General features: G+C 38.9%; 2 protein-coding genes, 1 long non-coding RNA gene and 1 other non-coding gene across 6 annotated transcripts in view; 3 read left to right on the top strand and 1 right to left on the bottom strand.

Moving 5' to 3' along the window:
• The window catches only part of LOC148420113 (uncharacterized), a 34,218-nt gene extending 29,029 nt beyond the window's left edge, over nt 1-5,189 (top strand). The window contains exon 3 of the long non-coding RNA XR_015866365.1: nt 5,161-5,189. This is a non-coding gene — a long non-coding RNA (uncharacterized LOC148420113). The remainder of the gene's footprint in view (nt 1-5,160) is intronic.
• Nucleotides 285-14,209, bottom strand: papolg (poly(A) polymerase gamma). Of its 3 annotated transcripts, none has more exons than XM_088421019.1 (24): nt 13,852-14,209; nt 12,864-13,022; nt 12,624-12,690; nt 11,105-11,186; nt 10,323-10,432; nt 9,691-9,744; nt 9,453-9,564; nt 9,206-9,295; nt 8,893-9,031; nt 8,506-8,578; nt 7,379-7,499; nt 7,191-7,275; nt 6,942-6,995; nt 5,816-5,935; nt 5,257-5,366; nt 4,336-4,457; nt 4,113-4,270; nt 3,912-4,012; nt 3,606-3,799; nt 3,436-3,516; nt 3,298-3,357; nt 3,115-3,218; nt 2,892-2,992; nt 285-2,305 (listed from the first exon to the last, which is right to left on the bottom strand). In XM_088421019.1, the coding sequence occupies exons 1-24, from the start codon at nt 13,866-13,868 to the stop codon at nt 2,130-2,132; spliced, it is 2,490 nt and encodes an 829-aa protein (XP_088277145.1). In that variant the 5' UTR covers nt 13,869-14,209; the 3' UTR covers nt 285-2,129. The 3 variants fall into 3 exon arrangements, with proteins under 3 accessions (XP_088277145.1, XP_088277146.1, XP_088277143.1); XM_088421020.1 differs by having other exon boundaries at nt 3,606-3,742; nt 3,912-4,015; XM_088421017.1 differs by having other exon boundaries at nt 3,912-4,015; nt 13,852-14,208.
• Nucleotides 14,210-17,733: 3,524 nt separating this feature from the next.
• LOC148420116 (gonadotropin subunit beta-2-like) lies at nt 17,734-19,189 on the top strand. Its single transcript, XM_088420983.1, has 4 exons — nt 17,734-17,757; nt 18,097-18,168; nt 18,539-18,657; nt 18,733-19,189. The coding sequence occupies exons 1-4, from the start codon at nt 17,739-17,741 to the stop codon at nt 18,961-18,963; spliced, it is 441 nt and encodes a 146-aa protein (XP_088277109.1). The 5' UTR covers nt 17,734-17,738; the 3' UTR covers nt 18,964-19,189.
• A 979-nt stretch (nt 19,190-20,168) lies between these two features.
• trnai-uau (transfer RNA isoleucine (anticodon UAU)) lies at nt 20,169-20,262 on the top strand. The gene is made up of 2 exons: nt 20,169-20,206; nt 20,227-20,262. It is a non-coding gene; the product is annotated as a tRNA-Ile (tRNA).
• The last annotated feature ends 492 nt before the right edge of the window (nt 20,263-20,754 follow it).

Here is a 20,754-nt window from a genome sequence, read left to right on the forward strand (position 1 = left end):
TAGGCCTGCCTCTGTGCCAATCTCGAACAAAAATCTCTTAAAAAAAAAAAATGTCGCCAGCGTGTGACTACAGTAAGAAATCAGACCTAATTAAGTACCGCACTACAGTTGCCTACTTGTTTGATCAATTCTAGAACCTTTTTTTTGTGTGCATTACCGCCTCCTAGTGGAAAGAAATATAGATAAAATTGATGGAAATTAACCTGCATATGAATAAACTGTGTTTCAAAACGATGTTCAAAACGTTTAACACGGTTATACAAAGAAAAAACACACAGAGACGCTTGTATCGATTTTAGGGGTTTAATGGTTGTACAGATTCATTTAAATGACATAACACATACAAAAATACCCTTTCAATACATTTTAGAAACATACATCTAAATGACCTTTTTTGTTAAATGTTTCTCAACAGCAAAAACAATTGTCTGAAACAGATTGGTGTAATTTTTTTGCTCAAAAAATACCTACCTAGTATGAATGCTATTAAAAAAAAAAGATCAAATGGTACAAATATGCAAATATAAATTAATTTATAAGAAACCCCCCATTAATGAAGCACGTGATATTTTGTTGGGGGGAAAAAAAAGTTAACTTCTCTGTACATTTTGAGGAAAGGTAATCTGATGTTGGAAAAAGAGCCTATCAAAGCAATACCTGCTTTGTGGAAGAAGGCTCCTTGTTGGTTCCAAATGCAACAGCACGTGATCACTTTATGTGCTGTAATCCACACATCAGATTGTGATGGTGAGATGGGCTGTAAAACAGATGGAGGGGGTTGGGGGGAGTCTCCTGATGCCTTTTAAAACCTCCACAGGAGGCGCAGAGGGTTATTACCCAAAACAAAGGGAATTTTGTCCTTCTCCAAAACAACCATATATGCATGCATGTACGCAATGCGCGCGCACACAACCTCATGCATGCATACGCTCAAACTAGCAGAACAAATTGCAAAGCTTTGAACCAGTTTTCACCTTAGCACCACAAACCTTTGCTTCTCTGGCGGGAAGTCAAAGGGTAGCTCGAGATTGGGGCGCTCTGAAGCGCTTGAGCGCGTAACCCTCCGAGAAAGCCCAAATGGCCGGCCGGGATGCTGACTGAGTGCAGTGCAGCTTTGGCGGCAACACGGTCTCTTTGCTTTGTTTAGTGAACCATCAACTCAGGTTGACGCAAACTGTTAAAAAAAAAAAAAGAAAGAAAACCCTCATGATTTTTGTTCAGTTTGTGGCAAATGACAACGTGGCTACTCACAGAGCTAGAAAAAAAATATCCTTGCTTAAAAAAAGGCTTGATTTTCCCATCTGTAACAAGCACTTTTAAATGCGCTGCTGGGCCTGTTATTGGAAAACAACAATCGCACACATAAAAGACAGATACAAACCTGGAATCCTTTTCAGTGGTTCTTGTGGTCCAAAGAACTATGGTTGGCATTTGTCAAATCCAAGCAAACCCTAAATTCATCATTGCTGCTTTATCTAAACTACAGTGTTTGTGCTCAAAAAAAAAAAAAAAAAAATCAATATTATTATGGGCAAAATCAATTTTAAGCCACAAAAAAAAATTTTTTTTCAAACTTTTTCTTTTTTTTACAACTTTAGATAAAACTATGATAGAAGCATCAGAAGACTTGACAGTGAGTTTAGCTTTTTTTTTTTCCCAAAGACAAAGACTTTATGTACATTAACATTTACTGTACACGTTTCTGTTCTGTTGATTTCTCTCATCCCAAACATTAGCTGTGTGGCAAAGGTCGATAAACAAATCTGGGCATTTTTGTTTTAAAACAAAATTCAAAAATGTAAGAAGAAAAATGGGAGACATTCATTAAAAAAAAAAAAAAAAGAAAGAAAAGGGGCGGGGGGAGGACTGCTGCTATGTGAGATCTCAGTTGACTGGTTGTGTAAAAAGCACTCTGGCTGCTGAGCGCTGACAACCTCACGTTTGACCAAATCGCCTATTTTCTGGTTTTTCTGTAACCGCCGGAGATCTGGAGGTGAGGCTTCTGTCCTTCAACGTGACAGCCAAAACTGGCCCCTCTAAACATGTCAAGCCAACCTGTGTGTCGGACCTGACTTGTCTACAAAGCCCCCACCTGTGTGCATTCATGAATCCAGACACTACTGGCGAGTTCACGCTATGTGGATTCTGGCCTTCTCCGTTTCTTTCAGCCTCTTGGCCTGCTCCTCCAGGGAGGGCGAAAGGGCTCGCTTGGTGGCCGCGCCGTTCAGAGGGTCTGCTCCCCGGCTCACAAGCGTGGGGATGGAGCTGCCGACCGAGTGGCTCGAGTGTTTGGAAGAGACATGTTCTACGGGGGAAAACACACACACAAAAGCAAGCTTGTTGATTTGCATAGTACCAGATTTACCCGGGGCTCGCCAAATTTAGTATAAACTACCTCAGTTAAGGACTGACTATTATTCCTACAGCGACAGAATTATGCTACTGTGTAAATTAATCTTTCAATACTTCCCATGTTTTAACTGGCAACAAAATATATAATTTGGGATGTTCAATATCAGTATAAATATTTATGCTTGATAAGTTAGTAAAAGTAAAGTAAAAAAAACAAAAACAAAAAAAACAATAAATAACCATCAACAAATCCCTTCATTTTCCCGACACACCTGATGTATCACCTGTGTCAAAAAGCCACAGTGCACCACCAACTACCAAACTACAAAGGAAAACTTAATAAAAGCCGTTTCTTGCCATAAATATCACTGGCTGGTATCAACATCCTTCATGAGTACCCGGTACCTTGAAATAAAGCAGTTAATGGCCTAATACCTGCTAAGGGGGCTCATGTCGGTGACATAAAGTGAGGCATTACAAAAGTGGCATTAATGAATATTTGCATCTTCATGTTTAGCAGTGATGAAAGAAAAACTCACTGGAACCAATGACAGGAATGAACATGCCCCGTTCTTGGCTGGCAGGAGGCACCTCAGGGGTCAAGGCGGGCTCAAATACTGGGGCCTTGGGAGGTGTGATGCTGCAAATCATACAAACAGAGCAGACATAAGTGAAGCAGGAAGGGAGCGGGATAACCAAACATTACCCACCCACCCACCGCGTATTTTTACAGCCGGGCCTGGATAGCAGACTAAAACTTACTTGTGGCGGTTGAGGGCAAGTTTGATGGAATTTTTTACGACACGACAGCTGTTGCTGGCTGGCAGTGGTGAAGATGCGTCAGGCAATTCCATGCTGGGAAGCCTCTGATGGGAGGGACAACAACATTAAACCCTATAATCCTCTGCTGTTTATAAACTAAACTCATCAGAAAGCAGGCATCACCTGTGCTCTTGGAGTATCTATGGTTGGAATGGGCTTAGCCTTTGGTTCAGCGAGAGGAGTCTAATGGGGAAATGGCAAAACCACATGTAAGTCTGCTCGGTGAAAATAATAAAAGGCAAAACATGAGTAAAGCCCTACCGTATTCGCCTTTTCTCGAGGAGTGTCTGACGATGGTGGAAATGGTTCCTTGAAGGTAGAATCATCGCTGGGTGCAACTCCCTTCAGAAGTAAGAAATAACATTTAAAAAAAGGGGTCAGCTCCTTACATCAAATATCTTGAGGAAGCACACATTCACAGGTCGTCTTACCTCCATGTGCCTCTTGGCCATATCTTCTTGTACAGGCGAGTGCGGTCTCTTGACAGCTCCATTGACAGAGTCCTCCAGGATTTCCGAGTCGTCTTTCGGGCTGCTTGCAGCATTGGGGATCGGACTGCCACTAGGTGCTGTGGAGACAGAGCTACTTACTGGAGGAACGGGGGCCTTTGCTTTGTCTGCTGGCTCTGCATGAGGAACACAGCCACACAGGTTTATTTAGACACGGGGACTCTGATCTTTTTTTTTTTTTTTTTACCCGCAAGTAAAGTATATTTAAAGAGAACTCTTAAGACTCACTAGAACCAAAGACAGGGACGGACAAGGCCTGCTCTTTAGCTGTCGATGCTGAGCTTGCAGCAGGGGAAACCTCAAGAAAAAGCTGCTTAGGAGGGCTGACACTACTGAGGAAAAAAGTACACCAGTGACGTTTCAGTGACAAGTTATGTTGAAGTCAAGAAATTAACGAGATTTTACATAAACTCCAAAGAGGGTTTTTACCCGTCATCAACGTCAGAGGTAGGCTTTGAGGGTTTGCTGGTGGGGGAGCTGAAAGGAGTCCCCGAATCTGTGTCTCTTGAGCTGTCCAGGTGACTGCTGTCCAAAGAGATCCTCTTCGAGCTTCCTCCATTTGAGCTGCGATTCAATTCCGCGATGCTCTGAAAGAGGCAATAAGTCAGCAAGCAAAAGTGAAAAATAGACTCTCTCTAAAAAAATGGCTCACTCTCTTCTTCTTCTGCACTAACTCAGCAGGAAGGTATTGATGAAGCTGCTTCTTTTTCACATGAGTCGCTTCAATCTTCATCCCATCTTTTAGCGTGTTCATGTTGTTAGCTTGTCTGTACACTGGCGATAACAGGGACAGCATTTAGGTCATGTGAAGGCTAATTGATGTTTTCAAACTATTTGGGAAAGTGAAAATGTTTTAAAACTAATCCTTTCGGAAGCGTACAGATAAGGCTAGGTTTCATATAAAGTAGTGAAAAGATATTTGCCCCTTCGGCTCGGTTCGATTTTTTTTTTTTTTTTTAAATCACACTTTAATGTTTCAGGACATCAAGCCAATTTTAATATTACACAAAACCCAAGTGATAAAAACAGGAGTCGTTTAGTTTTTCAGAATGACGTCGAGGGTGGGGACAATCTTCTAATAATTAAGCCCTTTGTTATGATGAGTCAACATGTGAAAGCGTTTAGGGAAAACAGTTGAATTTTATTGTCTAGACACAGACCTAATTACCAACATATTTGTTCATAAAAAAAAAAAAAAAAAAGGATCAGGGGGTCCTATTTACATGGGGTGTCATTATGAGACGGTAAAATTAGTTTGATGATTAGAAACATTCAAGTGTGACGTTGCTTGACTTTCGGCTCGGTCCCTGGCAGTCTGAGTCATCAGTGAGAAAACTTGCATGACATAACTGGCAGAGTTTAAATGGAATAAAAAGGCACATAGACAAAATCAGTGGGGCGAGTACCTTTCGCGGGAGTGCATTTTTTTTTTTTATTTATAGTGAGATTTGAATAACAACATCCATTGTGATTTTAGGTTTCGTCATTGCCATGCACATTTACGGTGAACAGTGATGGATATCAAAGAAAAGTGCAAGGGGATGAAGCAAATAAATACATTGAGACTACCAACCAGTGTCTGTGAATGACTGGATATCATATGTAAGATCAATGTTTACGCTCTCCGCATTCTCCACTTTCTTGAAAATGATCCCAATGAACCACATGGACACAAAGTCATTCCTGCAAGACATTTGTTGACAATTAAGACTTCATTTGACCGACTCTTTACATTTTAGTGAGGCAAGTGGTTGTTTTTATTGATATCAAAATTGTGTAACTGATCATTATGTAACTGATGTGAATTCACACAAAACCCCAGAACCTCCCCTTTGACACATATTCAATTTACCTGAGGTTTATTCTATTAGGGCCTTTTAATAACAAATTAAAGAATATGAAGTTTGTGTCTTCTTTCCTCCGCACTTTGAGGATCTAGGATCATATTTGGAGGCTTCTTTCATTTGACCGCATAGGGAACTAATAGAATGAATAATAGGCAAATTGAAGATGTGTCAGTGACGAAGGTGAGTGACTTGAAATAACTTTGTAAGGTTGTTGCTACTTGGGAAAGAGAGCTGGGGAAACTGAGGTATAAAGAAAAAAAAAAAGAAAAAAAAAAACAAACTCACTCATTGCGGTTCTCTTTGGACCCAGGGAATGACTGGGGATTGACATGTGCTAAAGTAATATACTCATTCCTCTCCAGATTTCCCACCAAAACTCGAATCTTTGACTCAACAAGTCCAATCCTGCAGGGGAGAGAGAAGAATAAAATAAAACAAAAAAGTAAAATATCAAGACAAATAATACAAAATAAGTGAAACCCGTTGTCCATATGAAAAAAAAAAATCTCAGAACATTTATGACAAACAAGACATAAAAATAAACACTAAATAAAAACTAAATTGTAAGTGCAAATCATGAAACTTGTCAGTTCATCTCTGAGCATACCAAGAGCATTATCAGTCATAATTGGATCATATTTATTTATATCGAATGTGAATAATGTGTGTGTATAATAATTTGGATTTTTACTGTTTTGTGTTTTATTTTGTTGTGTTCTATTTTATTTTGCTGAATAGGTCCTGCTGTTGTTGATCGATTTAGTAGGAAAGCAGAACTGTAACAGAACTGCTTTTAATTAGGACGGGGCAGTTGAATTTTCCTCTATTGTTTGTTTTTGTGCGCTGTGCCGCCATACATGACTTTCCAGATTGGGCTGCGAGGTGACGTCATTGCACAGCACGTCTACGATGTAGATGCCCCAATTAAAAAACAACAACAACAACAACAACAAATAACACAGAAGCGGACAGGAAGTGTATCGATGTTTTTATTTTAATCCTATTTTTATGAGAAACAATTTTTTTAGCACTCCCCGATAAAAAAAAAGTTACGTCCGGTGGACACACGTTGATTTGAAAGTATGCATCCCTGGCAAAAATTACACATATAAGACGCAGGGACCCAGGCAAACAAGAGCACTGAACATACCTGCACGGCCTGGGTCACATTGGACGGAAACAAAACAAAACACACACAAAAAAAAAGATCCGTATTGTTCCCACTGCCATTAAAAGATTAGATATAGGTCCCATAGCACCCCTCGGGGAGGAAAAAAAATAAAAATAAATCGGGCCATTTCAGGTTGCATTGTGAACAAAGCCTTAGAATGTCCATGTTCAATTTGTAAAATCGCACACTAGAGTTTTTATGTCATAGTAACACTTATGGACATGCTCAAAAGGCACTCACCATTCTAAATGATTTTCTTCTGTGGATGCACTGGCTGTCAGCACGATGTAATGCCTGCAGAAAAAATTACAAGACGTAGGGTTTAAACAAAAAAATTGAAAAATGCCTCATTGCTATGTTTAAACGGCTTACACATTACAAAGAGCAAAACAGATTTTGATATTTTCCCCACAATGAAAATTGAAGAATTACTTGAATGCAACTGCAATGTGATTTTATTGAGAAACCTAGGCCTCAATCAACACTTACTTGTATTTCTGGAAAAAATTAGGGGGCTCAAAGAGCTTTGGCCATTCAGCTTTTCCCTGAAGGATCTCATCTGTGACGCTGAGACCTGGTCATATCGAAAACAAATGCCAAACCAAGATGAAACAACTAATCTATTAAAACAAAATAAAAATAACATCTTGTTATGGATTAATTTCCACTGGCCGTACCATATTTAAACTCCTCGCTCATAATGGTGCGTGTTGATGTGGAGACATTGTACGTGGAGTTTTGCTGGGGATAGGCTGGGGTGATGATGGGCATCAGGTGATATCTGTCAGATGGGTTCACCTAAAAAAATAAATTAGGTAATTAACAAGTGAATTGGGGAGGGTAGGAAAGGTGGTTGGTTGGGGTTATAATCAAGCACAATAGTATATGCAATTTGTTTTATGTTTGTCTGGTGACAAAAACAAAACAGCTGTCATTTCACAGCCCAAGACAGTACAGTTCAAATTTTCATTTACACAAATGTCTGACCATAATTTGCAGAATTACCCATATTTGTTGTCATTAGTAGAGTACCCTTCTGTAGCCAGGGAATGAGAAAGAAATACTGTATACAGTTCGCTAATCTAGTTCCTCATTTTACTAATGTGCGCAGAACAGTACGCTAATGAATCCACATGTTGAAGGGTAATGGAATAGCCATCCTTACTAAACTATCAATACAATGAATTTAAAAAGAAAGTAAATATAAGTTTGATTTATTTTGGGTACTGCAAATTATGAAACCAAAACGATTCTAAATTAGTGAAATTGGGAGCAAGTTGAAAACCTGAGTTTAAATGTAAACCATCACCTGCACCAGTGCAAAACTGCCGCAATATTACCATCTCCAGGCCAGAGTGCGCAATTGTATCTTTTTTGGCAGAAAGCAGATCTGATTTAAATAGGAACATGACAGTGGAGCCAACTTCAGTCGATCATTTGACCTACCCACTATTTAGTAAAACACATATAATTAACCAACATATTACATTTTCTCATTTCTCCAGTAATCAGACCAATTTAAATGTATTTGATGCTTCCTTTTCTTATCAGTCCAATTTTGTTGATATTTTTCAATGTACATGATTTTGTGTCAAATGCTAACATAAAACAAAAAAATGACAACTACAGCAAGATGTCAGGGAAGCAGATAATTATCTCCTCTAGTCGTGGCTTTGGGTGTTTTTTCTTTGATTTTAAATAACCAACAAAATTACATACTCCAGGTTTAAATCTTAAAACACAGATCATATTTCATTGTAATGCAATATAACAAGTGGCAACACCAGTCAATGATTATACTCACTCTAGGATCCCATACAGGTAGATTCAAATTACTGTCCTCAGGTTGTTTCAAAAGCACAGGGTTTGGCCACTCCCTGTAAAACAACAACGACAAAACAAACATATACTGTATATTCATATTGAAACATTATACTTATTAAGCTGTATATGTAAAATCAGTAAAGTAACTGCATAAGTAGCTGTAAAATGCTGCCATCAAACAAAGAAAGTAAAGTTTGCTACACAGACAGAGATCGGACAGAGACAGACAGACACAGAGACAGAGAGACACAGAGACATAGAGACAGAGAGAGAGCGAGAGAGAGAGAGAGAGAAAAGGACTGGTACTTTTGGTTCAGTTGTGTTTTATGAAACAACTGTATTCAAAGGTAAACAACAATAATCTCACCATTTGGAGAATACCAGGAAGAATTTGTGGACGAGTGTGGCAGCAACAGCATTAGGGTATAGTTGGCAAGTCCTTGCCACAAGCATGGCCCAAGACACTCCACCCAGAAAGCCCAACATGTTGGAATAGATCCCGCGACCTGTTGTACCAATTGTAAATTAAAATTATGAACAATACCACAGTCAAGTGGTCAGCTCTACAATAAACAGAAACTCTATGCTAACATGTTTATACGGCATCCAATGGAGTACATAGGGCAAAAAAATGGCATACAACTAAGTATGACACAATCAACCAGACAATCAATACTTACGCTTTGCCCAAAGTTTGATGGCTCTCAACGTCAGCCTGAAGTTTTCTTTGTTTGGCACTAAGTACAAAATTTCATCAGTCACTCGACAGCCTGTAATCACATTCAGAGAGAAAACGGAGAGAAAGAGGAATAAAGAGAGATTTACGGAGGAGCAAAGAAATACAGTGATATGTTAACTTTGTATGTATGTATGTATGTATGTATGTATGTAAGGCAAATGTCATCGATGCATATTCATACGGTTTACCATTAAGACTTCGAATGCAACGGATGTCTAGATTTCTTAGAATGGAATCCCCTCTGAGGTCTAGGTTGTCGGGAATGGATTGTAACGCCAGTCTGGCGAAAAGCAGGTCAATCTTGTAAGAAAAGGAGAAGAGTAAAAACATGAAAAGGTATTCACGCATTGCACAAAACCATTCAATATTCCATAAGCAACACAGTTTTGTCCTAATATGGTTTTTGCTAGTCTTTGAATAACTTACCTCTATTCCATCAAATTTGAATTTTATAACAGGAACAAACGCATCCTCGACAGCCTTCAAAAATATGACAAGAAAGCCAAGATTACAAACAAAACATTAAAGATACACTTTAAAATTAACTTTAGGCATATCCTATATGCAGCAAAGGAGGCTGCTCTTACAGTTTTGTTAAAATATAAACTTCAGGGACATGTTTTTTCCCTGTGAATTTGAAAAATTTACACCAGTCACAACATATTGTTTATCAAAGGTTGTAGTTTCCTCCTTTCTAAATTATGGTCCTATATTGAAAAATGATCAGGGGTCTTGTGGTTAGGCTACTGCCCTCCTGCATGGAGTCTAAATGCTCTCCCCATGCCCATGCGAGTCCTGTCCGGTAACCCTCCTTTGACTGGCTGGCAGCCAGTTTAGGGTGTAGGCTGCCTACTGCCTGAGGACAACTGGCATAGACCCCTGTGACAATAAGTGGCTAGGCAACTCGATGGATGAATGGATAAATGATGCAGCGAAATATATAACGAACAAACAAGAGGGTTAGCCTAAATGATGTTATGAAGTAGTGGAATTTGGGCCCACTGACATTACATTTCTAACACGATGAGAAAATACAGAACTACAGATACAGAACTTACCCTCAGGTCCTTGATCTCTTCATGTTGTTTGCATTTCTCAAAGAATGACTGAAAAAAGTCACTCCTTTCTACATGACGAGGAGCCACACACAAGGCATCAATATCAGCTCCTGCAAAGAGCACCATTCTTTGATTAGTGCCAGTTATGATTTATGTGTTAATATGATGTAATAGCCATGGGCCAATATCACATTCTGATGGTATGATAAACCAAATTTCCTGGCCCGACTATGTTATTTAAAGTAAAACTACACAATTATGTTAAATATTTGGCTATTTTAAACATTTTCCCACATTGAAACACACCAATTTCTTAAACAAAATATAAAACACAGCAATTGTTAGAACAACAAATGTTTAAAGAAATTATGACAAGTGAATTAAAAAGGGATGGGCAATGTAAATGATGAAAAATAGTTTTTATTTGAACCTTACAATAAGATAATGTTGTTAACCAGTAGTACTTAAATGAATCAGTAAACTGCAGTATTATTTGATCTGCAACTTATTTCAAATGGTAGGGTGATCAGTGTTTTTTTTAATTAAGAAAAATCTTTGACATCCTCAATTATATAGGCTGAATCATTATTCACTTGGTTATTACAAATGCCAATGGCTTTTTAACGCATTTTCTTTTGTCGGTGTTGCTTAAAATAAGCAACCAGTAGTGCATTTGTCTATTCATAAAGAGCTAATGATGACCACATACATGTTTACTCTCCAAAACAGACAGAGAAAAAAGTGACGACTGTGCGCATTAAAATGTGCGTGACTTGACATACCTTTTGTATGCACTCCAAGACGGTATGAACCAAATGTAAATATCTTCCCTCCGACACTGCTTATAGCTGAGGGTGGAAGGTTCTGTTGGAAAAACCACAGGATTTAATTTCAAAGAGTTTCTTGGCGTTTCTTAAGCCTACCATTAAACCAAACGAAGCCAATGAACTAGACTTAAGTGCATCGGAAATTACAGCTGGTGATTGACCATCCCACACGTGCATTGACCCTCCCACACATACATGCAGCTGGTCCCGAATGAGGCAACAAAAAGATTATATTCTTATCAGAAAAATGATTTTCACTCATTCACTACCAAGCTCGTGTAAAAATGTGTTTTAAAAAATTTGCAATAAAGACCCTGATGCCGACGAAGAGGATGACAGAGGGGAGACGGATCCTGATCTGTTGTACTAGTTTGATTGTTGAAAACCAGAACAATCTAGCAATACCACCAACAGCAGCTGAGAGACGTCCTCGGATGATCCCGAACGAGGAGGTTAAGTGCTAGCTCGAACAATCAAAGACCAATCATTTACAACAAAGTTGAAAATGTAATGTGTGTGATGGGAAAAAGCCACACCGTAGCAACTATAACAACATGTTGTGGTAATTGCGCATTTTCCCATAAATTACAGGCTCATTCGGTGGAGGAGGAAAATTCAGATGTGGAGGGGGCTGTGGCTGCAAGTCAGAGCAAAAGTTTTGTGTTACGTACAAATAAATAATTTTGCTATCAAAAACCCCTATTGTAGTATTGTTTATGCTATTTAGTAGAAGGAAAACAATATTTGTATGTATGAGATGTCACAGAAAAAAAGTCATTTCAGTCAAATCGAAGTGAGATTTTTCTGCGTTTTATGTTTCAACTGAAATGCAAATTTTGACAAAACTTAGATACTTTCAAATGCCGATTGCTAAAACAGCAAAAACTTTTTTGACTCTTTTTCTGCTGATAAAAGACAGTCTAATGTTTTTTGGGTGGGTGTCATGATTATATAGCAATGGAATATAATGTTCTGTGGGCCTTGCAAGAATATTCAATATCCAGTAAAATGGCTGGGAGTGAAGGGGGTTGCTCCCGCAAAAAAACTTGGGAGTGAATGAGTTATGTCACCTATTATAGTATACAAGTATTCTTTTATTGAACCCCAAACATAGTGCATGGTCATGGAAAAATTCTGCTTGCCCTGGCCTCCGTAATCTTATTTCTCTGTTGGTGGATAACAAAGAGAGAACACAGCAAACAAAAACTACTGGTCATGCCATAATTCTGTTAATTTATCATATGTTTCTTTCATTTATTTTGCCACTTTTCTTGTGAAAGATCATGTGCTGGCATTTTGATCGGCTGAAAGCGCCCGTGCTGTCGGATCAAGCTATAGAACCCCATCACACAACGAATAACATCCGCAAAACGTTGGCAAGTCATAAAAAAAATAGTTGCAAAACCACACACATTGCACAAACTAACGGATCTATTATGCCTGGTCACGTCACTTCTTTAGTCATCTAACCTACCTTTAATTCACTGATTTCTGCAATCCATTCTTTTACAAAGTTATTCAATTTTCCCAGAACAGCAAGTCTGGAAAAAAAGAAGAAAAAGAATTAAGACAGAGCAACATTGTATAAAATATTTTAGATCCAATTATCCCCACCCACTGTACTTAAATTAATTAAACCACCACAAAAACAAGCTGTAGTTATAACACAACCACTAATAAAAACGAAATGGAAATAAATCACAAACACACTTACCTATGATTTAATTCCTCTTCATCTTCAAAAACTCCAAATGGTTTCATAGCATCGCATAGCTTCTTTGTATACTGGTGGTCTATGTCTCTTGGGGGTGCAAGGCTAATTGCAGATGTAATGCCGTAGTGTTTTTGAGGCTGCTGCCCTCCATGCATATTACTTCAAAGTATCAGGAAACAAAGAATATTAATTTTCACTATTAATAATAAACACTGACAGCGAATGTTAAGAATGTCTCATTTAATTCCAAGATGTACTTTTCATACGTGCCGACGTACTTGAAAATTTGATACAAGTCCTGCCGATACAAATGTGTCATTTAGAATTGCTATGAACCTATAATCACAAAACTTTTTATGAAGCCTACATGACACTTAGAAGTGAGCAGAATCAATACATTTACTAGCACTCCCATGAACTAGCAAAGCATGATATGCGCGCAGGTTACCCGTTCTTTAAAAACATGTTGGTCATTGGCAGTTTCGCCAAGTTGCAGAACAATTTACGGCGACGCAACTATTAACGCCAAGAACCGATTGTGTACTTTCCTTAACAATACATGCCAACATCACGCGTTCCATAGATGTATAAAACGCCAACGTTACAATGTTGCATTCGCTTTTAAGAAGCGAGCGAGCATTAGCGTAGAGCTTGCTAACAGGTTGGAGACGCGAGCGGGCTAATTTAGCTTCACCGTAAACGTTAGCTTCCTGTTACGGTGGAAATGATTTGTTAATTACATTCAAATTGACTCTCGTGGTTGACATTTAGTCCGAGCACAGTTTCAAGTAAAATCGCTTCACCGTGTGGCCACACTTGAACAATAGTAAGGCAAACAAGCACGTAACGGCCTAGCCAACAATCGGTGGCTACAGGCCTTGTTATGACAGTTAGCTATGCTAATGCTAGCTTTTAGCCTATTCTTTATTGCTCTTAAACGCAATAAATTTGCTCACTGCTGGGATAAACACTTACTAATGTAACTTACCTTGACATTTCTTTCATGACACTCAGATTAGACGTGCTCTATTCCTGCTGCGAAGCTGTGGATAACTAAGAAGGTCAGCAAGAAGAAATAATAACAGCCCCGACCTGATTACAACAATGGTCACTTCAAAGAGAACACTTCAAAACCTTCCCATTGAACCAGGATCACTCCTTAGAAGTTATCATTTCCGTTTGAGATCAATGAAGGGATCACGATCTTGCAAAACTAAATTTTCCAAAAGTAATACGAATTCCTCAAGGCTATTTGCTAAACACGCGCTCGAGCGCTGTAAGGGACCTTTTATTGGAAACTACAACTCTGCAGGCGTTTGTGGGGATTACGTCGGCTTGCAATGCAGCGCGCTGTAACGTCGGTTGGGCTAGTAGATCACGTGACCACGAGGCCCGCCGCTCAGCATCGTTGTTGTTTACGCTACCTGACACAATAACAGAGCCAAACTATTCCGTGGGCGTCAAAACAGGGTTAAATGTTTTAACCGTTTTAAATGTATGGTTTTTTTTTTTGTTTTTTTTTTGGGGGGGGTGACAACAAAAGACCTTTAAATGCATAACATTTAATAACATACAGGCATAACATGAAAAGTCAACCTTTTAGAGCTTTCAATCATGTTCCAATGTTTATTTGTCAACCTAAACACTCCCCAAAGTATTATTTTCCTTCAATGATGTTGATGATGAAGTTCGTCTATAACTGCAAGAGTGAGACAGGTGCAATTCGCAACTGCCTGCACCACCTGTGCAAGAGAAAATACAGGGCGACCTTATCCACGTCTATTAGTTTTTGTTTTTTTATTCCGGGGCTGAGGAGGAGAGATTTTGCACCAAGTCGGCCAAGTAAACAGCAGTGTTCCATTTTTTTTTTTTAGCTACAACGTTTTACTGTAGAAATGCTGAGGTGGCCAAAATGTATGTTTGGGAGCACACAGCCATCATCAATCATCAATTAGCATCAGTAGTAACAAATTCATCCCCGGGCAGAACTATTGATATGAATACTAGTTTCTTACGTGGACTGATTTGACAGAAGGAACGCGTGTTTGTGAAAGCGGGGTATCGACACTGCTTTGCATTTTGATGTCAGTAAAATGCCTTTTTTTGGCCCATTCATTCATGCTATTGGAATAGTCTTAATCAGCCGCGAGCCTGTGAGGACGAGCGGTCAGGATGATGGATGGCTTCATGGGGCGTGGCCCATCGCTCGAGCTGCAAGATGCCACATCATCTATGGCCATTTTACTTCCTGGTTAGAATGATCGGTAACCATAAAATTCATATTTAATAGGAAATAAAATAATCAATGTGCCAATTATAATTTATTTGCTGTGGCAGGCATTAGGACTATGTCTCTCACCCAATAGGCAAGTTGAAATGAACTTTTGACCTTTGAACCTTGTGGCTTTGTATTTGATGATTTGGACAATGTTGTACAGTTTTGTGATGGCATGCGAAGAGTAAAGATGTACAATATAACAGCAACGTGTGGTTTCTTCGTCTTGCCGCAATGCACATGTACTTTACTGTGGAAAGTACTTTGAGTGACAATATGTAAGATTTAGGCCGTTTTTCATTAATAAAGAATAAATTAAATTATTATAAATTTTAAAACCTTGCAAATAAATGTTTTCTTATCAACCAACAGTATGTTTTAAATATAATCGTAGGTCTAGTTGTCATTAAATTATATTACCTGGAAGGTGGTACTCCTACGGAGAGGTTGCCATGTCTTTTATAGCTACCGACAGTCAGAGGAGGAGTGGGTATTGCTGCATTTACTGTAATGCCCCTAAAGCTCCCACTGGCACATGCAAAAAAGTACACACATTCGGTGGCATGGTGGCACAGCGAATAGCACTACAGGGAGGCCTCACAGTTAAAAGGACCCAAGTTCAAATCCACCTGGCTCAGGCCTTTCTGTGTGGGATTTGCATTTCTCCCCGAGCCTGCACGGATTCTCTCCTGGCACTCCAGCTTCCTCCCACATTCCAAAAACATGAATGGCAGGTGAATTGGACATACTAAATTGTCCCTAGGTGTGATTGGGTGCGTGAGTGGTTGTTTGTTATTTTTGTGCTGGCAATTGGCTGCCAACCAGTTCAGGGTGTGTCTTCTGCCTACTGCCCAAAGCCAGCTGGGATAGGCACCAGCAAGCCTGCGACCCTTGTGAGGATAAGCGGCTCTAGAAAATGGCTGGAAATGGCCCTCCACACTGCCCTCCAAGTAATGTATTTTCTGGGTCTTCTTTATTTATTTCAGCAAGATAATGCCAAACTACTGTACACTGAGCATGTGTTAAAGCAATGTGGCTTTGTAGTAAAAAAGTGAGAGTACTAAGTGAAGCCACAGAGGGGGTCAAGCTTTTTCTGTGGCCCCACAAAATGGGGGCTAAAAGGATTTATCTATGGATGGAAAAGATCTAGTGTTGGATGACAAAATGGAAGACAGTGGAGAAGGAGTCAAACGGAGACACAACTGTGAGACGGAAAGTGGAAAAACATATCAACTGATGCATGAAAGAAAAGGAATTAAGTGATTACACATACTCCACCCATCCCATTACTGTAATCCACATTAAATCCCAAAGAAGGAAATCGTTTTCTAATCAATGAAAGCAAATCTATGTTTCCATCTGCGCAGAGACTATCAGGTAAATAAATCACACTCAAGAGTAGACTGACCTTTCTTGTTCTCATGATAATGAGTGCTTCTTTCTGAAAAGCGTTATTTAAATTAGGAACCATGGCAGAAGAGAAATACATTATAATCGTAAAGTATGAACACACCGGAACCCTGATTTCTGAAAAAGAAGATTTTTTTTAATGATATGACAGCTGCTCAAAATACACATTGACAATATGCATGAGTTTGGAGTCCCCTAACAGTGAATTCATTTTTTTATAACAGTTTTCTAGAAAGGCACCCCCCCCCCCCCCCCACACACACACACACACACACCCCTCCAACCATCTCTTCCTCACAGAGTGAAATTAAACATTCAGTACATTATGTATTTAATTAATAGAGATGATGCCCTGTCTAGAGGTCAATTGCTATACAGTCAAGTATGGTAAGTCTGTGTTTTTTTTTAAATGATAAAATAAGTGATGGTAATACACTTACCATCATCCCAAAAGCAGCTCCCCAAGCACTTTGTTTTACTTGCATATCTAATACCAAATACCCCTTGAACTGTTAATACGTTGCTCAAACTTACAGTATTCTAGAAAAGTGGTTGTCAACCTTATTTCATTGATGTACCCTCTGTGAAACTTTTTTTCAATCAAGTATTCTCTCACCAGTGCAAAATTTGAATAAAAAATAAAATAAATGAAAACAGTGCTATGCCACCTGTTTGATTTATTACATTTTGCAACTATTTGTAGAAATATTTCTAAAGTAGGTGTATTTTAGTCAGCAACTCCAGACAATGGATCGTGTAACATCATCAGTGTGATTTGTCATTAAAAATAAGGTGCTTCTTGTTGCAAATACATTTTTCTCAATATGAAAAGATGTACTATTCCTGTCCCGGCATCGAAAAGCACTAAATTGGATTTGTTGATACCTGTTAAAATTTCACATACATTCAAAAGCGCCTTCACATACCCTGAGGTGCACACATACTCCCATTTGAATATCACGATTCTGGCTCCCTTTTCCGATGAAAAAATAGTCTTGTGTCTGTATACATACGTGCATGCGCACACATATGCATGTGCGCGCTTGCAGTCAAGCACACACACACACACACACACACACACACACACAAACACACACACACACACAAAACACATCAAAAGGGCAACAAGCCAAGGCAAAAAGGCAGGTGCTTTGGACCCCCAGAGCTTATAAAAATGAAGTTACTACCAAATGCACAGGACACACACAGGTAAGCCATGCTTATTTCATGCTTTGTGCAAATGCATGTCAATTACAGTATATCTACGTGATCATAATGCTTGGAAAAGATTTTTTTTTTTTTCTACATAGCCATCACTGACTTTCAGTGAAACTTTTCAGTAAGCATCGTGCGACAGGTTAAGTGTGATTATCAAATTTACTGTCAAATTTAGTGTCCGTCAATCCTGGGTGGTCCCACTTCTTACTCAAAGTTAGCTGCCATATGGCTCCTGTTCACCTGTGGCCTTGATTAGGATACATTGTGGAGTGTGGATGGATTATTGTGTTGTATTGTGTTTCCACAATGTGATCTTGTTTGCTGTTGTAGGTCTGTGGAAAATGGCACTTCAGATGCTGACCTTGATTTTAGCTGCCTATGGTTGGTGGATGCACCCAGCAGGTGTTGTCTTGTTGTGTGTCATGTGGATTTACGTAGTATGTTGTATTGTATTGTGTCATTGTGTTCGGTAGACCAAGAGTACTTACTACTTACCTGTTATTTTTTTTCTTGGTGGGTCCAACTTTTTCATCATTTACTGGCCTGGGATTCAGTCTCAAATTAACATTACACAGTATATGTTTAATTGCTCACACAGGGGTTTGATTTTTATTCAGTAATTACCTTAAAACAAATATACTTATGGTTTAAAAATGGAAATAAGTTAAATAGATGCAGATAAATTACGTACTCAGTACACCTAAAATAGCTCTCGGTGGTGCTGTGCAAGTATTGTTACGTTATTGTGTAATTGTGTTGCCATCATGTTTAGCATCTAATGGGCTGCCAGGATGTCACCTGACCAAACAAAATGTCAGCCTGGAGAAGGAAGGATGTTTCTCATGTCACCTTGTAGAGACAACCATTTGTTCTGGATACTGTGCCACTGAGGTAATGTTCTCAAATGTTTCTATCCAATGACAACTGCATAAAGTGACAATGTTGTATTTGGTCTCATCCATGCAGTACCCAAACTTTTATGGCTTCCCCAGTGAAGAGCCTCAAGTGTGTATGTATGAGGGTGTGCGCCACCAACTGTTTGAGCTGTCTGACTGCCTCCCAGGTGTGGACCCCATAGTCAAGTACCCTGTGGCTTTAAACTGCAGTTGTGCTGCCTGCTCCATTCTCACATCCAACTGTAACGAGGAACCCAAGGAAGCCACCAGATCGGACTTTTGTTCTCAGATCCCTGCCTAGTACTATATGGCCTTTGTGTCACCATTATGTCAAACTTGTGTGACATTGCATAACGAGTCACAATAGTCACCTCTGTGGAAACTATATGTTTATGTCTTTGCATTTTAACGTCCAATTCTTTTTTTTTTTTTACTTTATTACATCTCTGTATACTATAAAATATCAACCATAAATGCATAATTAAAACATTAAGTGTCCTTGAATCATTAAAATGTTGATAATTGTATTTAAATCTGTCCTTGATTCATTCAATGGGAAGTCAAGTAAAATATTTTCTCGATCGTAATATGTTCTATACTAGTGTGAACGTTGTATTTTCAAACCATTGTCCTGAATCACAGTCAGCCATTTGTTGATCTATAATTTGTATTTTAAAATTGAAACTTTTATTCGTTACGTCATCACAAATCACATGGAACGTTGCTATGTGACGTTCAAGAAGCAAGCTAAAACACGTACCTAACGGAGGAAAGAACATCTTTCTTTTTTTTGCTCCTACTTTTAATTGGTGTGTTATTGACGCGGTGTAGTTTGGGAAGGAAACAAATACCCCCCCCCCCCCCCCCCCCCCTTTGTTTTCCACATTCCTATTTAATGTTAAAAAGCCTATTTGTTAACCGATTCTCCCCCTGGTATTTGTGGGATCGCGCTTTTATTTTTTTTCGGTGATAGATTTATAGGTGCATGCCCAAAATATAGTGATCTCGAATCTTTTAGTACTGCGATGCGAAACTACCTATTTGCGTTTTAAGTGCACATAATTGGACTTCATTAAAAAATAAAAATAAAAAATAAATTTGGTAATTCATAATTTAACGTAATCGATTCGTTTAGTAATGCAATACAAAACTACGCGTTTTGAGTGTACAATTGGACTTTATAAAAAAATACATTTGGTAAAACATAATGCAACGTAGTCCTGGCTGTAACGCATCAAAAAAACAAAAGCCTGTCAAACGCAGTTTGAACCCGGAAACAAACGTTATGTGAAACAAACTACGTCACAGCCCAACGATAGTTCCGGTTAGACACACGTTAACGACAAAAACGTAAAGATCTTTGTTTTTTAAACGCTGCCGACCCTATTAGGTCGGCATTTGGTCTGTTTCACCGCGTTCATGGCGTAGCAAAACACAACACCATTAAAGCACAGGTGGCCATCTGTGTTATTAGTTATAAACGTATCTGCTAGCGGTTTTAGCCGAGCTCCAGTGGCGCAATCGGTTAGCGCGCGGTACTTATATGACAGTACATTGTAGAGCAATGCCGAGGTTGTGAGTTCGAGCCTCACCTGGAGCAGAATTTTGCACAGCTGTAAAGTCTGTTTTCTTGGCCATTCTTTTTCATGAATGTTTAAATTGAATCTTTAATTAGCTTCAAGTTACTTCGTAATCATAGCCGTGAAGGCTGTCGCAGGAAACGTTTTGGAATAATGGAAACACTCAAAAGCAGTGTTATGGTTTCGCCGACAGTAGGGAGCAGCATTTGACTATTTTTACAAGATTATTTCAACAGCAAATTTAATGTAAAAAACAAATCCCTGACTGCGAGTTGATTTATTAAAGTGGTAAAATGTTGAAATGTTTTGGACTCATTTCATTTTACAAGTGATAAAGGAGGTGATCACTGTGTGAGTTTCCGATTTGTATTTGGACCAATATTGAATCATTCAAAGTTGCATGATGTTGATTGTTTCATTCATTGCGATTTTAATTTTAGTCCCCGTCAGGGATGATCTGTTCATTCAAGAGGCGTTAATAATCTATTTAACGTCAACGCGTGGTTTATTTT

Source organism: Hippichthys cyanospilos, chromosome 8, assembly GCF_059441005.1.
Source record: "Hippichthys cyanospilos isolate Australia breed blue-spotted pipefish chromosome 8, RoL_Hcya_1.0, whole genome shotgun sequence".
Classification (NCBI taxonomy): Eukaryota; Metazoa; Chordata; class Actinopteri; order Syngnathiformes; family Syngnathidae; genus Hippichthys; species Hippichthys cyanospilos.